Here is a 15,177-nt window from a genome sequence, read left to right on the forward strand (position 1 = left end):
GCCACTTGGGGCTGAGGTTCCTGCCACTGCTAAAGTGCAGCTGCGAGTTTTTTAATATGCACGGCAGGAGATTTCAGCAGCATGATGATGATATATAGTGCATTAATGCTGAAAAGATAAACACATTTGGAGAGCTCAGGAAGGGCCTTGTGTTTTTATGTTAGCAGAATGCTTCCTAATGAATAAGAATGTGCTGCCGCCTTCACGGAGCCATATGGCAGCTTTTCTAATTTTAGTTGGGTGCAGATGCATAATTCTCTGCTTTTACCTTCTAGAACCTTTGAGATGCTGCATAACTTCTTATAACATTGAGTCCGTGGTGCCTGGCCAGATACCGCCTGTCACCGTTTCCATGACTTCTTTGTCACGCCTGGGTCTGCACAGGTTGAACTGATGCTGGGTTTCCCAGAAATCACTGCATCTGAGACCAACCAGGCCCTGAGTGCATCCCAGTAGGATCTTAGCATTTGCTGTGGAGGTGTTTAGACTTGTGTTTGACATCAGCCCACTGAAAAATTGGTAGGTTTCTGAGTAAGTGCGTTTACTTATTTTAAAGCAGTGGAATTAATTCTAGAGCCTATACAGTGTATCTGGTTCATTTTAGCCAGGGATTCTGATGCCCTAAATAACTGCAGTGAAGGCAGTTCCCTTCACGCTTGGCCTCATGTGAAAGTCACTGGAACTTTTAATTGGCTCTCCCACCAGGGTGGATCTCCACTCGAGCATCTTGGGAATATTTCCGTGTGTAAATTCTATGGGCTCTCCTTCAGCCAACAACACTTCACAGAGTGGCTGCTGTCTGAATTCTGTCTTTCTAAAGCTGATGTCCATAGGCTTTCCACATCCGCTTTCTGTTATTTTGTTTAAAAAGAAGAAGAAAGTAGAGAAGGAATGAGCATCCGCTTCTCCCATGAGGATGCATCACCTTATCCTTGTAATGGGTAGGCATAAAGTGGGATCTAGGTTCCTAAGCGACCCCTGATGGCTGCCACTGCCCTGCCAGAGTTAGAACAGTCATGTGACCAGCCATCAGCACAGTCACCCTGTGAAGGGAGGGGTCCTTCAGTTCTGGCAGTGTTTTGTGGACAGACTGAGCTTTCACATTCTCGATGCACTTGGATAGTAAACAAACACACAAGAGTGATGCACAGGCGTCGGTACACGGCCACAGGCCAGTGAATACACCCAGAGGAATGTATAAAGGGCTTGGAAAATCAAAACCACTTCATATTCCCAAATACCTCCTATACTTTCTTTAAAAACAGATTAATTTTTTTGGCTAGGCTGTATTTCTGATTTATTGCTGTTCTCACCAGAAAACTGGAATTTTACTTTCAAATTTATGCCTTTACATGGCAGTGATAAAGAGCAATTTAATCCAGCTGCTTCAAAGAAATGTTTTTCTGTATTGTTAAGTCAGTTTTGTTTCTAGAGCTCAAGTGCCCCACCTTTTCTTTTGTTCTCAGAGAAAGCACGAATAATAATTACTTATGAAAAAATATGGAATTTAATATTAATGATTTCCCCCAGTTTGTGGTATGACTCATCTTAGCACAGTCCCTGAAGAGACTTTGTTCTTTGCTTTGAAACTGGAAATCTAATTAATTGGTATTGGATTTCTGGAGTGCAGGCAAATGGAGAAGGGAGAGGGCAGGCAGGACGTCTAGGCAGCCACCCAGGAGGACAAGGGCAGTCAAAAGGCACTGGAAGGGTGGTAGGAGGGGCTCTCTAGTCGGGGTTCAGAGTTTGTAAAACAGAGCTGTTAAACAGCTTTTCATGCTTTTCAAAAATCTTAGAGAATGAAAAATAAAATGAGAAAATTATGACGTTCACTATTACTCTCTCAGGTCATATTCTTTATCTAAAAAAACTGACCATAATGGCTAAAGCACAGCAGGGACCACATGATGAAGTCAAAGCACAGAGGCTGGAATTTAAATGTTAGCATCCCTTTCTCCAGTGTTACGAAGAGATAAATCATAAGTCGTGATCATGTGAAATCTGGAACCAAACCTTCCACTGTGGTGCCTCTACTGAAGGATATTTTTATAACAATGTATTTTTATAGTTAATGGATGCAAAATATAGAAAACTAAATATAGTTTATGACCGCTGAGAAAACTGCCTAATTTAAAATTATTAAATCGTATGTTTTAGTATAGTAATTGTGTACTTATGCAAGTATAAATACCTGAGAATTGAAGCTTATTTTCATATGGTGCATACAAAGAGCATGCCATCGCTGCATTGTCCAGATACAGAATGTGTCCAGTTAACACCGTCTCAGAGGAGCCCTCCTCCCCCCTCCTTTTTCAGCTTCCTCCCCCTCCTCCCTCTGTTTTCTCCATACCTCTTCTGCCTCCCTGCACATTGAACAGAAGTGAAAAGTACCCAAATATCATAAATTCAGGACCAGTCTAATTTTTATTCCAGTTGCATTAATAAAGCCATGTTTCTGGGTGCTTTGCATCACTTCATATTACTGACTACTTTTCATTTTACTCTTTTTTTATGATTTATTTTTTTCTTTATTAATTACACTTTATTCACTTTGTATCCCCCCTGTTTTATTTTACTCCTGAGAAGTGACCCAGGCATAAATTCAATGCAGAACTGAAGAACACAAAAAATTGTCTCGAAAATGCATGTTTCAAACACTCAGGGCTATAGGACTGAAAAGCTGGCTTCTTCCCGTCTGGCTTTTATCTGTCTGACAGTGAGCAACAGAAAGTTCTCGTGCTCTCAGCACAGCTAGCCTTGCCACTTCTCTGTACGCCTTCTGTGTTTTCTTTCAAGCCACGTGTCCATTAATAGAACTTCATTCTCATCTTGGTTGTTTTTTGTTATCACTTACTAGCTCTAGTTTAGGTCATTTGATGACACTTAAGAATATTGGTTTTTAAGGCCTGCCTGAGACTTCTGGTGGCCTGATGACACCCATCCATATACCCAATCTCACCATACATGAAACACATTCACCCGTGCCCACCCATTCCTCCTTCCCTGAACTAAAAGTGGTTGCTTGCAGGTCAGCCCTCCATTTTTCATGTTCTGTTGAATGGCACCTGTTTTGACCTCCTGGTGGCAGTGTGAGCTCTTGGCCAATAAAGATGGTTGATGCTCATAGGCTCATCTCCACTTCCTCAGGTGGACTCTGAAACTAGAATCACCTGCTAGCTTGTTCCTTTTAAGGGTTTACCAGGTGAAAATTATAAAGAGAAAACACAGCATATTTTGTTATTATAAACAGTTTTTCAGGGAATACTTGCTTTTATTCAAGCTTTCCAGAAGTCTCCCATACACAGATGTTATCAGAGGTGAGTCATCTCCTGGCCCTTGTTCCACATGATATCTGATTGATAATCCCAAAAAACAAATTTTGGTACCGATTTGCTTTTACTTCTTCCTATCTGTGTCTTTTCCTAAAGGTGTAAAATGCTCTGTCTGAGCAGGTTGCCGCAACATTTACAGCACCCAGGCATGAGGCTTCTAAGTGTTGGAGGTACTGGCCTGATTAAATGATCATCAAGAAAGTGGTGTAAATTACACAAAACTATTAATAGATGAATTTGCTTCCTCAGAAATATATTGTGTCCTTTAGATATACATCTCATAAACTGGAGAGATCACATTGACAACTGTTCCAAACATTAGTAAGCCATATCTATTTACTCTTAAAGCAACAGCAATGCAGCCCCCACAGAAAGGAATAATTCACTCCTCTGTGTTATCTCATATGACAACAGCCTTAGGTTTTCTAGCAGGCAGTTAGAAAGTGGGGGGGGGAGGAAAAGCTGAGCCCCAGCCCTCACCTATATGCTTGCTCCCTGACTGTAGCCAGCTGCCTCAGGCTCTGCCATCATCACCACTGCCTTCTCCGCTGTGTGGATGGACCCTCAAAAAGTACCTCACACACAGGGTAACATATATTTGAGGGTTATTTTCTTTGACACTAGTTTTCGTACTCCTAAGTTCAAGTAGTATTATTGGATTTAGGGAGAAAATGTTATTTGGTTGTTTTTGGGTTTTTTTTGTTTGTTTGTTTGTTTGTTCTTTTCGTTTTTGTTATTTTTTTTTTTTGGTTTTGGTTTGGTTTGGGGTTTTTTTGCTTTTGTTTGGTTTTTCAAGGCAGGGTTTCTCTTGTGTAGTCCTCGACTCATTTTGTAGACCAGGCTGGCCTCAAACTCACACAGATCCACCTATCTCTGCCTCCCCCGAGTGCTGGAATTATAGCGTGAGTCACCGTGCCCAGCTAAATGTTGGTTGTTTTTCATTTTAAGATTAAAACCTTTTAGGGGCTGGGGAGAAGGATCCAGAGTTGAGCACACTGGCTACCCTCTTGGAAATGCCAGTGACAGGTACAGAGCTTCCTTTCAATGAGCAGCTTCATCTTTCACTCTCCCCCAACATTAACTTCAATCAAGTGTCTCCACATTTCCTTCTCTGACCTGAGCCTCATGGTTACCACTGAGCTGCATGCCAAACCAAAGTCCATTGTTTAAGGGAAAGAGGTGAAGAGATTTGTTTGTTGGTTTGTTTGTTTTTCGAGACAAGGTTTCTCTGTGTAATCACCCTGGTTTTGTAGACCAGGTTTCCCTGGAACTCACAGAGATCCACCTGCCTCTGCCAGTCAAGCACAGGGATTAAAGGTGTGCACCACCGCACCCTGCAGGATAAAGAAATTTAATAGTGGAAGAATGAACTGTGACAGAGGTTGACATGCTTTGACATTTACTATGTCCAGACAAATGAATCTCTTCAGAGCTGATTCTCTAGGAACCCTGAACCATGTTTTGTTTTTGTTTTTGTTTAAACCCTGCCCATCTCTTCTCTTCCCAGTCTTCTGCCTGCATCTTGAAGGGGTAGGGAAACAAAGGGAAGAATAATTTCTTATCCCCATCAACCTTCAGTTCCCTTATTCTCACTTTTGTGGGAGTTAGGACCAGGGAGAGTCCTGTTTATCAGCCAGACATCAGTAATTAGCGACATTCCTGACCTACAGTGAGAATACAGGTGTGGCTCTCTTTCTGATTAATGTGTCTTCAAATGGGGCAGCCTTCCAGAGGGCCAGCATCCTGTTGCAGTGCTCTGTTTTATGGACTGAAGGAGGCAAGGAACATGCAGATACCCAGTGGTTCTCAACCTGTGAGTGTCATGACCCCTTTGGGGGGGGGGGTGAATGACCCTTTCACAGGGGTCACCTAAGACCATCAGAAAATACAGATATTTACATTACAATTCCTAACTAGCAATACTATGGTTATGAAGTAGCAACTAGAATAATTTTATTGTTGGGATCACCACATTATGAGATGTATTAAAGGCTTGCACATTAGGAAGGGCGAGAACCCCTGCTCTAGACGTATATCACACTCTCCTGTAGGGCAGGCTTTCCAGCCCGTACCCATATCCCTATGGTCTGAGGCCTACATGGAGGGTATCTCCTCTGTACCCTTTTGCTGGAAAATCCTGCTGCTGAGGAATGCTGCTGGTTCCTCACAGCCCTCGGTGAGGAAAAGACCACAGTGTAGTCATCCTGAGCAAGGGTCATCAGCACCCTGCTCCTCCACACTGAAAACCAAGTAAGGTTGCACAGCACAGAGGGCCTTGAAAACCCACAATCACGATGCATGAATTTTGGAGCACAGAGGCTTAATACCAAGCACGCAAAGGCCTCCGTAAAGCAGTGCGGCGGGGGGGGGGGGGGGAGGACTGCACATAGCACAGCATGGGGGTGCTCAGCGCCTCAGCCAAGGGTCCCCTGAGAAGTTCAGCAGAGGGTGTGATAGCACAGGGCCTGATCCTGTACTTACGGGTACAAGAGTGAGGATACTGGCTGCAAATCAAAGTATGCCTCTATGCATTTGTTTAAGATTTACATAGCAGGGAGAAGGGAGTCCATAAGCAACTGAGCTAGTCTCCTGTCCTATGATGCTTCTTGCACTCTGAGGATTGCTAGGTTGAGACAAAGCCTGTGGAGAGACAGCTTCTAGGGAATTAGTAGGGAAGGAAGCAAAAGATGCCACAGGTAAGATGGTGTGGTTCAGAGAAGCAAGCATGGTGTGCCGTTGGTCAGCCCTCAAGAAAACATTGCCTGTGAGACCAATAAGAGAATGAAATACAAACGCTGTATGCGTTAGCAGTCATCTTTGTAAGCAACCCTGAGTGTTTTTGTTTTGCTTCTTATTTTATGTGAGTGCATGAGAAAGAATGGAGATCAGAAGACAAAATGGCAGGGGTTGATTCTTTCCTCCCATGGGAGTCTCAGATGCCAAACTCTCATCGCCAGGCATGACAGCAGGCTCTCTATCCACTGAGCCATCTCACCCTTCCAATGTGTATTTTACATGTTTTCACTTCTCATTGGCCCAAGCCTTCATGCACAGTGGCAGACACTGAAAGTGAGGTCTTTGGTGCCTTTCTCCAGGCTCTACTCCTACTAAGTGCTCTTGAACTTGAGCTACATAGTCATCTTCTCTATGCCGCAGACACACGGCATGAGCACTTCCCATTGCGAGCAGCAAGATTGGGAGGATCTACATAATTCCCAGCTATTTTTAGGTTCCATAAATTGGGCCTTAACAGATTTTTAAAATACTGCATAAAATTGTTTCTACCAAAAACAAGTTACTATAGTCATGGAAAAGCAAGTTGATTGTTAATGCTAAATTGAGTTAGTTTGTTGGTTGGGATTTTAATTTTTTTTTTTTTGCATTTAATTATAATGAAAACATGCAGCGTAAACAAGGATGTAATTTATTCAGTTTACAAGTAATTGGCACATTCCCTTTGTGTTGTTTTCTAGCAGGTTATGGCTGTGTATGTTATGCTGTAAACTCACTTTGCCATCCTTGAAGGAACTCATTTACACATGTATTGATATCTACACATCTCTTCTCTTGTGAGCTTTTTTACAAAGTGACTTCATGCTGATGGCAGGTCCTCAGCCCTGAGAGACTGGGCCCAGGAATGCTGCGCAGCTCCTTTATGCAAACTCAGAGCTGAGCCATCCATGCCCTCTGATGGCCTGAGGGGGACGCTCTTCCCTCTACTTTCAGTGACTGAGTCCTTTGTTGAGGTTCAGTCAAAGCTCACGTTGTTTCTTCCTCGAATGTCTACAGATATGTCCCTAATTATGCTATTGAACTCTTAGCAACACGACTCACAACACGTACACCCCAGTTTGGAGAATCTCTTGAGTGGAAACTAATTGTGACATAGGATACTACAGTTTCATAATCTATATTTTTTAAATGTCTGCTAGGGATGGCATGAAACCTCTAACCTCATTTTCTCAAAAGCCTGAAAGGGGATCCGACGCATACATTCTGGAGGTGAAAGGTACCATCTGCCTCCTCCTCCCAGCCATTCCTGTCCTCCAGGGGCAGTTGGGATGCACTCTAATTCATTTATAGGCACATCTGACCCCACTGGAGATTTTGGTGTTAGTCTGCCTTGAAATAGCACCACTATTTAATTTGCTCTTATGTTTGTTGCAGAGAAAGCAGCAGCTGCCAACATAGATGAAGTACAGAAGGCAGACGTGTCGTCCACAGGGCAGGGCGTCATCGACAAGGATGCACTGGGGCCCATGATGCTCGAGGTACCACACACTCAGTTGGCTTTGCATTGCAAATGTTTTCAGTGTTCACCTGCTTCATTTAATTTAAGGAGAATCTATGCGCTTGCACTTGCGCTTACTGATGTATGCGGATATTTCTGTGTTTGAGCTCTTACCTCCAGCACATGTATGTTAAACATAGGAATTAAATTAGATGAGAATGCAAAGCAGTAGGTTTTGTTTGTCGGTTGAGCACTTCTAAGTCCTGTTAAGTTCTGTGGGATCCTGATCCTCTGGTTCAAGGACCATGTGGGCCGTATACCTCTGCCTGTATAGACAGCTTAAAATGTGAGAACCAAAGAGGTTTATGTTTTTTTTTTCAGGGCTGTTACTTCAAACTAGCTTTTTTTTTTTTTTTTTCTCATAAAATTAAAGGTTGAAATAGAAACAAGGAACCTTTTGAACGGACTGTCTGATATTAGCAGCCTTAGGACAGCTACTGTCTCAGCCTTATAAAATCTTCCTTGTTTTTATTAAGTAGGACTAAACACAAAATTAAAATTCAAGACGTGGGGGATATGGTAAGATGAGAGAAGAAATATCACTGAATAAAGAAACAGAGATGCCTGAGACATAAATTATGTCAGTTCTCTGGGTACTCTGCTGTGCTAATGGCATTCTGAGCTGAGAGGACCACGTGGCCAGAGCTGCGGCATTGCCTGCACTGTGCCTGCAGCAGCGGCCACGTGGAAGTGAGACTAGGATCTTTAAAACAAAGCTAGCTAGTACTCCCTCGACCTTATAGTCCCTTTTCTCACAAGACAGCTTTTGTTTTTAGAAAACCTAGTTCCCTGGAAATCTGCTGTATAATTGGGGGCTGGAGATGGGAGAAGGAAGCTCAGCTGACCCAGTCGTTGCATTTAGATATAAAAAAATTCATTCCCCAGGGCTGGACCTGTGTTGAATGACCCAGGTTTGCCCTGGGGCTCAGGGGCCCAACACTTAATTGGATTTTCCATAGTCATCACAGCCAGAGAGGGGCACTTCCCACTTGGTTCTTCTGACAAGCAGTAAAGGAGGTTTGTGTCTAGGTGACTATTTAAAATCACGTAAAAAAAATGGGCAGCGTCTTTTACGAAAACTTTTGAATTGTAAGCAGAAATTTGATGAGAATTTTTCCATATAACTATGTTTATTCTTCATGATGGGGGAGTGGGAAATAACACTAGAACACCTAGGAAGACTTTGAGGCTTCTAAAAAGGAATGCTTAGAGTAACCACAGTAACTTAGAGTAACTTTCAGAGAACAAGGTCAGCCCTTTGAGAACAAGTTCATTAATTGTAGAAATTGAATTGCTAGATGTCAGTGACCCTGATCTTATAAAACCAAACCAAGATTTTTGCTGTTTGAAAATAATCTCCTGAGAATTGAGTGCGTGGAGCAATACCTGCATAGGGTCCTGGTACTAAATAAATATGAGAGAGGAAGTGCCTGAATCCAGTGCTTATGGCTTCAATTGAAGCCTTTAGCCCTGTTTGCATGTAATCATTTAAACAGGGAAAGCATGTTCTTGTAGAGCTCTTCCCAGGCATAGATGCACACTCATGCTTGCATCATAGCATAGTGGTTGCTAGGCAACAAGCTAATGTCAGCTTTTTTCATCAGAGCATCTCACAGTGAGCTTCAGAAAACACAAACAGTTTCAGAAGATGAGCCACTTTCATCTTTCAGTTTTATTAGGCCACAAATCAACCTTCTTCTGAAGGTACTATGCCATAAGAAGACAAATGTGCTTCCAAAGCCAGCACTAGTAATGCAGCATTGAAAGCCTGAAAAGCTCTGCTGAGTGTCCAGCAGCAGCAGTGAGGTGAAGGGACACAAGGTCTGTAAGTGGCTGTGTGTATGTGTGCGTGTGCGCGCGCACATGTGTGTGTGTGTGTGTGTATGTATAGTCTTGCTTGACCCTGTATATGGTTTATATTATAGAGAAAAACAAAGAGAGTATTTAAGAAAACTCTAAATCCAAGCAGTGTTGTTTGATTTGGTTTGGGTCTTTGCTTGTGTTGTTGCTTTTGCTGTTGTTACTGTTTCAAGACAGGCTCTTGACTTGTAGCCCAGACTGGCCTTGAACTCCTAGTAATTGTGCTTCCTTAGCCTCCCAGGTGCTAGGATTAGAGATGTGTGCCACCATATCCAGTTTACCTTTTCTTAAACAGCTTCTCACTTATACATGGAATCAGTTTTAGATTGAGAGAGTACCTAGTTTTGTGGTGAAAACTGAATTAAAGGTGGAATATATTATTCCAAAGCAACTGACAAAACAGAAGCCTCTTACATAAACAGGCTAGGATGGACCACTGGGCAAGTTACATTCATGCTACAGATATGATAGGAATGTATCATAAGAACTGATTGGAGTTTAGCTGTGATCGTGTGCAGCCTTTTTCAGTCCAGAATATTACTAGGCCTATGAAACAATGCTGAGAAGCAAGTATCAAGAGTAGGAAAGAAGCAGCCAGACACTGAGCCATCACAGTGCAGCCTGAAAGGGTTAGGCTTCCGCTTTCTCTGGATTCAGCAGCAGCTCTGCTACTGACCAATGAATGGTTGTAAACCCTAACTCCCCTCCTGTAACTTGGAAAGAGGACGTTGGAAGAACACGGTGTGCCCACGACAGAGTAAACATGCCCCACAGCTACCATTTATCTTCACTTCCTATAATGTTTATACTCATCTCCTTCTGTAACCTAGACCAAAGTGACACAGAGTGAGACAGTGAGCCTGTTACAAGATGTGTGCTACCAATTCTTAGATAACATAGGCACACACTTCTTAATCTGGGGCACCCTCAGCCCAGACTGCCATCCCATTCATGCACCATGCCAGAAGCCCTGCTCACTCAGGTCCTTCCCTGCGCACCAGACAATGAAGGCCGGGTGTTGCTTGGAAGGTCTGAGACGATCTGTGACTTCACTTAAACCCTGGCCACTTGAAAAGTTGGAAAACTTCAGGGAATTTTCTCTGATACTTATTTTTAAACTGAGAAAAATAATTATCGCTGGCCCCTTCCTCTCACGGCATACCATGCAGAAGTATGGAGCAGAGTGATGGTGTGTGGGCTGCTGCTGTGACGTGTGAGCTCAGCCCTCAAGTCCTTCCATTCTGCTCTGAGAAGCACACGAAGGCCTATGCGTGTTTATTTGCCAACAATTATCTCTGGGTAGATTAACAAACTTAATGTTTTGGTTTGGTTTGTTTGTTTGTTTGTTTGTTTTTAATTGTTGTTGTTGTTATTCTAACAAGAGACCCTTATCTAGCCTTTTTTCCATTGACTAGAATGGACTAGTTTCTATTTCCCAAGAGCAAGTGTGTTAGTTGTTTCTGAAAACTAGAAGGGCAAGCAAGAGCTCTGTCCCCTGAAGAGCAGGTTCCCTGTATAGCAGCTGCATGTGTTTATGTTGTGGCCTCTCTGACATGGTTGGTCTCTTTCCTTAGGCCCTCGATGGGTTCTTCTTCGTAGTGAACCTGGAAGGCAATGTGGTGTTCGTCTCCGAGAACGTGACACAGTATCTAAGGTATAATCAGGAAGAACTGATGAACAAAAGTGTGTACAGCATCCTGCATGTCGGGGACCACACTGAATTTGTCAAGAATCTGCTGCCAAAGTCCATAGGTAAATGTCAGCTGATCCTACTACCTCCTCTCACATACTTGCTGGATGAGAGTGAGTCAGGAGGGCTTGTTGTGTCATAGACATGTCAGCAACTGTAAGTATCCAAGACAGGAGTCATGGAAAGGACATCTGCAGGTGCTGGTCCTAAATGCATGACCATGCTGATCTTATATATAAACTATGGAGAGTACTTCTAGCAACTACTGGCAGAGGTATTTTTTATATTTTAAAACAAGTTACAACCTTCTCCCGCTGCCTACCAACTTTGATAATCCATTTTGCTTATTGGCATCTAAAAAGTGGACCATGGCATGTTTGAGATTTGACTGCCGCTGAGTTCTGTGTACAAAAAGGAAGTGACGTGTGTACGGAGCATTCTAAAAATGCACACTGAGGCACAGTGGTACAGAGTGGGCAGATTGACCCAGTGGGCTCTTTCATGTTAGTTTCTTGAGCAGCTTTGCAGATGTCATTGGAAGGCACAGCCTCCTCTGCCCATCTGTGTCCATCTGCTGGATGTCATTCTGCTCCTCAAGTTCCCTGACTTCCGCTTGCTTCAGAGATACTGTGCAGAATTGCATGTGATGGGTGTGGACCTGCCTTAGAGGATCGCTGTCCCCACTTAGTGGTTCATTAACATTCTCACTTAAACCATTAAGAACATCTTCACAGATAAAATGGGATGCATGTTTCCATGTGTTGTAATGTCACTCCTGAATTGGAAAGTCTTTCTCTTTTTCTTAAAACTGTATGTGATGGTCTTAAAATTAGCCAGTAAATAGGACAAGATCTTGCTTATCTAGCATTATGACCAGCTTTGCCTCATGATCATAAAACCCTGTGTTTTCCGCAACTGCGACACTCATCTAAGTTGTGTGAGCACTTGGATGGGATTCTTCCGTCTCAGTCTCTGCTAAATGTATAAGAATGGATATTGTGGTTGAAGTACCCAATTTTTCAGTCTCTGAAGTAATTTTCCATTCCTCTGAGGACTTAGGCTTCTTACTCCACGTGCTTCACGTTGTACCTTTTCTTTTAGTGCCCACTACTTCCTAGTCAAAACTAATAAGAACTTCTTTGATAGTTCTGTGTAGTCTCCATTATGTAAATAGATTTCACAAGTGCTAGTGCAATGAGCTTTCTCGTCTTCAGACAGGCCTAAAGCTAGCTTGTCTCCCTGGATAACTACAGCAATGGCTAGCGGGAACATGACTTTCTGCTCTCCAGAGCTACTTTCCTTCCAGCCTGTGAGCAGGCTTTAGCCTAGGTCCCCTGTGGCAACCAGTGTCCCTCATGTTATCCAGCCAGTGACTTTTCTTAAGGTTTCCATTTCCATGGGGTGAGGTTAAAGAAAAGAATTCCAGAATGAGTTAAGATAATTCGACTTGGGCTTTTCCGATAGCTGCAAGTTTCTCTGGAGGTCAGTTTTCTCTCTCTTGACCTGTCCACACTCTTTAGCAGCCCATACTTCAGTCATCCTTTCCTTTCTTTTGTTGGTTTTTCTAATGTGTCTCAGAAGACATTGATATCTTTCCTTTAGTTCAGCAACTCTTTCTTAATATATACAATAATTTGGACACTAGAACAGGAAGTAGAGTTGTTTTCACTTGACACAGTGTCAGCACTTTGCCCATGAGAATTTTCAGTCCCACTGAGAAGGTCTCCATGAAGCACTGAGAGGCTCTAATCAGGTGGGTCAGGAGCAGATACAGCAGAAAGAACACTGTAAAGTTTGAGCACTCTGACAGCAGTCTGTATGAGAGGAGGCCCGAGATGCTGGGGTGTCTCTCACAGAGCACCCTGGCACGGTACGCTGTAGCTCAGGTGGGAAAAACGGCAGCAGGAACAGCAGGACAGACATCCATGTGCTACTAAGGGTTGGACGTGGACAATCCAACCAACTGCATGGGTGAGGCTGCTCAGTGAGGCTTGATTATATGTTGAGATTACTCTCGTGTCTCTGTCTCCCACAGTCCAAGTCCTCTGAAAAATTATGCACAGTTTTGAGTGGAGTTTGCACCTTGAAAACCAGAAGGTGGCTTACTGAGCTAAATTTCCAAGAAATCAAAGATGGAAGCCCAAAAATAGAGGGCGCAGCATCGTCGTAATAGATAGTCAGGGCATGACCTTGGAGAGAAGTGGCCAGGGTGGAAGCTCCAGATAAAGACATGTTAAAAAGCTCATGTTCCTGCGGTGTAAACTCCTGGGCTTTTCCTGCGCCCTCTTCATACCTTAGCAGCCCTACAGCCATTGTCTCCTTGTAATCCGGGTCCCTTTTGCCTCGCAGTGAATGGAGGATCTTGGTCTGGAGAACCTCCCAGGCGGAACAGCCATACCTTCAACTGTCGAATGCTGGTGAAGCCTTTGCCAGACTCAGAAGAGGAAGGCCATGATAATCAAGAAGCACACCAGAAATACGAGACTATGCAGTGCTTCGCTGTTTCTCAGCCAAAGTCTATCAAGGAGGAAGGAGAAGGTAGGACTGGGCCTGGGAGAGAGAACACACGGCTGTGTACCTTCTTGCTCTGCTGGTCTCGGGCTTATTCTCATGCACTGCTGCTCATAGCAGAGAAGAGCAGGAAGCCATGTCTTGATTCTTTCCCATGTTTGACTAGTTTTGCATATCAGTTCTTTTCCTCTATAACACTGGGGTTGGACTTGCACATGCTAAGCAGTGTTCTCCCTCTAAGCTGCTCTCCATGTGAAAATGGTCTGTGCCACATCTCTGGCCCAGCACAGCAGCCACGATTCACATTTGAACCAGCAGTGGCACAACCAAGGGGCCCGATTGTTTCCAGTTCAGTGGTCATTTAAATAGCACTTGTTCCTGGTGACCATGGCACTTCTGCAGCTGACAGGGGCTGTGTAGGGGGTCCAGGGTCACTCTGAATACCTTACCTAAAGTAAACCTTATTTGCCATAGCCACAGAAAAACATACATGGGTACAACCAGCATTTTTCACAGATTTTCCAGGGAGTAACTGAGTACCTGTAATTACCTGTGGACACCAGGCCTTCATTGTGTGTAACAGCAGGGTACACAGACATGGGAGTGAGCATGGAGGGCTTTCATATGCGCAATCTTACCAGGCTGCTCCCCATGCTGAGATCCTGATGCCAGACCACCCCACACAGCCGATTGTCCCCAATGGCATTGGAGAGACCACTGTGAGTAACACAGGGGCATGAGCCTTGACTGCCAGTGCATGGAGATGGTCTAGCAGGTAATCAGGCAGGCCCGCCCCCCACTGCCACCGTTAGCTCCGGCTGTGGACAAATTCTTTCTCTTCGCTCTGTACCAAGGTTTTAAGTCAAATTGCCAATATCAGACTATGGTACAGCGTGGGGCTGCATGCCAGCTGGGGGTGGAGTGCTTACCTGACATACATGAGGCCATGAGTTCTGCTTAGGATTATGGCTGAGCTATCGTTGCCACTGATTACCAGCTTAGTACTTTTTAATAAAAATATGTCAGTGTTTTTACATTTTTTTCAGAAAGGAATTCTGAAGAGCTATTGTAGAAATATATATTTTAAAATCAGCCTTTGCTTAGGTGTGACCATCAGTTTCATTCTGTTCATTCAACAAAAGGGAAGCCTGCAGACTCATCCATGATACTCCAAAGGCAGAGATGGTACAGCCGTGCTGATAAAAACATGTGGCTTCTGGCTGAGGGGTAGCCCTTCTGGTAAACTGCTTGCCTAGCACGCAGACCTCTGGGCTCAGTTCCACAAACCACGTAAAATCAGGCATTGTGATGTACTCATATTTCTTAGGATCCTGGAGATAGGTACATGTGAGTCAGAAAAGTCAAGGTGATGCTTGGCCACACAGTGTGACGGCAGCTTGAGATGTAGAAGACTTACCGTAAGTTAATGAGACTGGATGTGGAGGCAGAGGGTGGTGGTGTTCCTCACTCCTAATCCTTTGATGTGATCAGGT

At 43.8% G+C, this 15,177-nt stretch overlaps 1 protein-coding gene across 4 annotated transcripts in view; it reads left to right on the top strand.

The window, feature by feature from the left end:
• Ncoa2 (nuclear receptor coactivator 2) overlaps nt 1-15,177 on the top strand; it is a 251,461-nt gene that overhangs the window by 186,749 nt on the left and 49,535 nt on the right. For all 4 annotated transcript variants that reach the window (XM_060385841.1, XM_060385842.1, XM_060385844.1 and 1 more), the window contains exons 5-7: nt 7,500-7,603; nt 11,058-11,235; nt 13,523-13,711. In XM_060385841.1, coding sequence (XP_060241824.1) covers nt 7,500-7,603; nt 11,058-11,235; nt 13,523-13,711 — 471 coding nt within the window. The remainder of the gene's footprint in view (nt 1-7,499; nt 7,604-11,057; nt 11,236-13,522; nt 13,712-15,177) is intronic.

This window comes from Meriones unguiculatus, chromosome 6 (genome assembly GCF_030254825.1).
Source record: "Meriones unguiculatus strain TT.TT164.6M chromosome 6, Bangor_MerUng_6.1, whole genome shotgun sequence".
In the NCBI taxonomy this organism is placed as follows: domain Eukaryota; kingdom Metazoa; phylum Chordata; class Mammalia; order Rodentia; family Muridae; genus Meriones; species Meriones unguiculatus.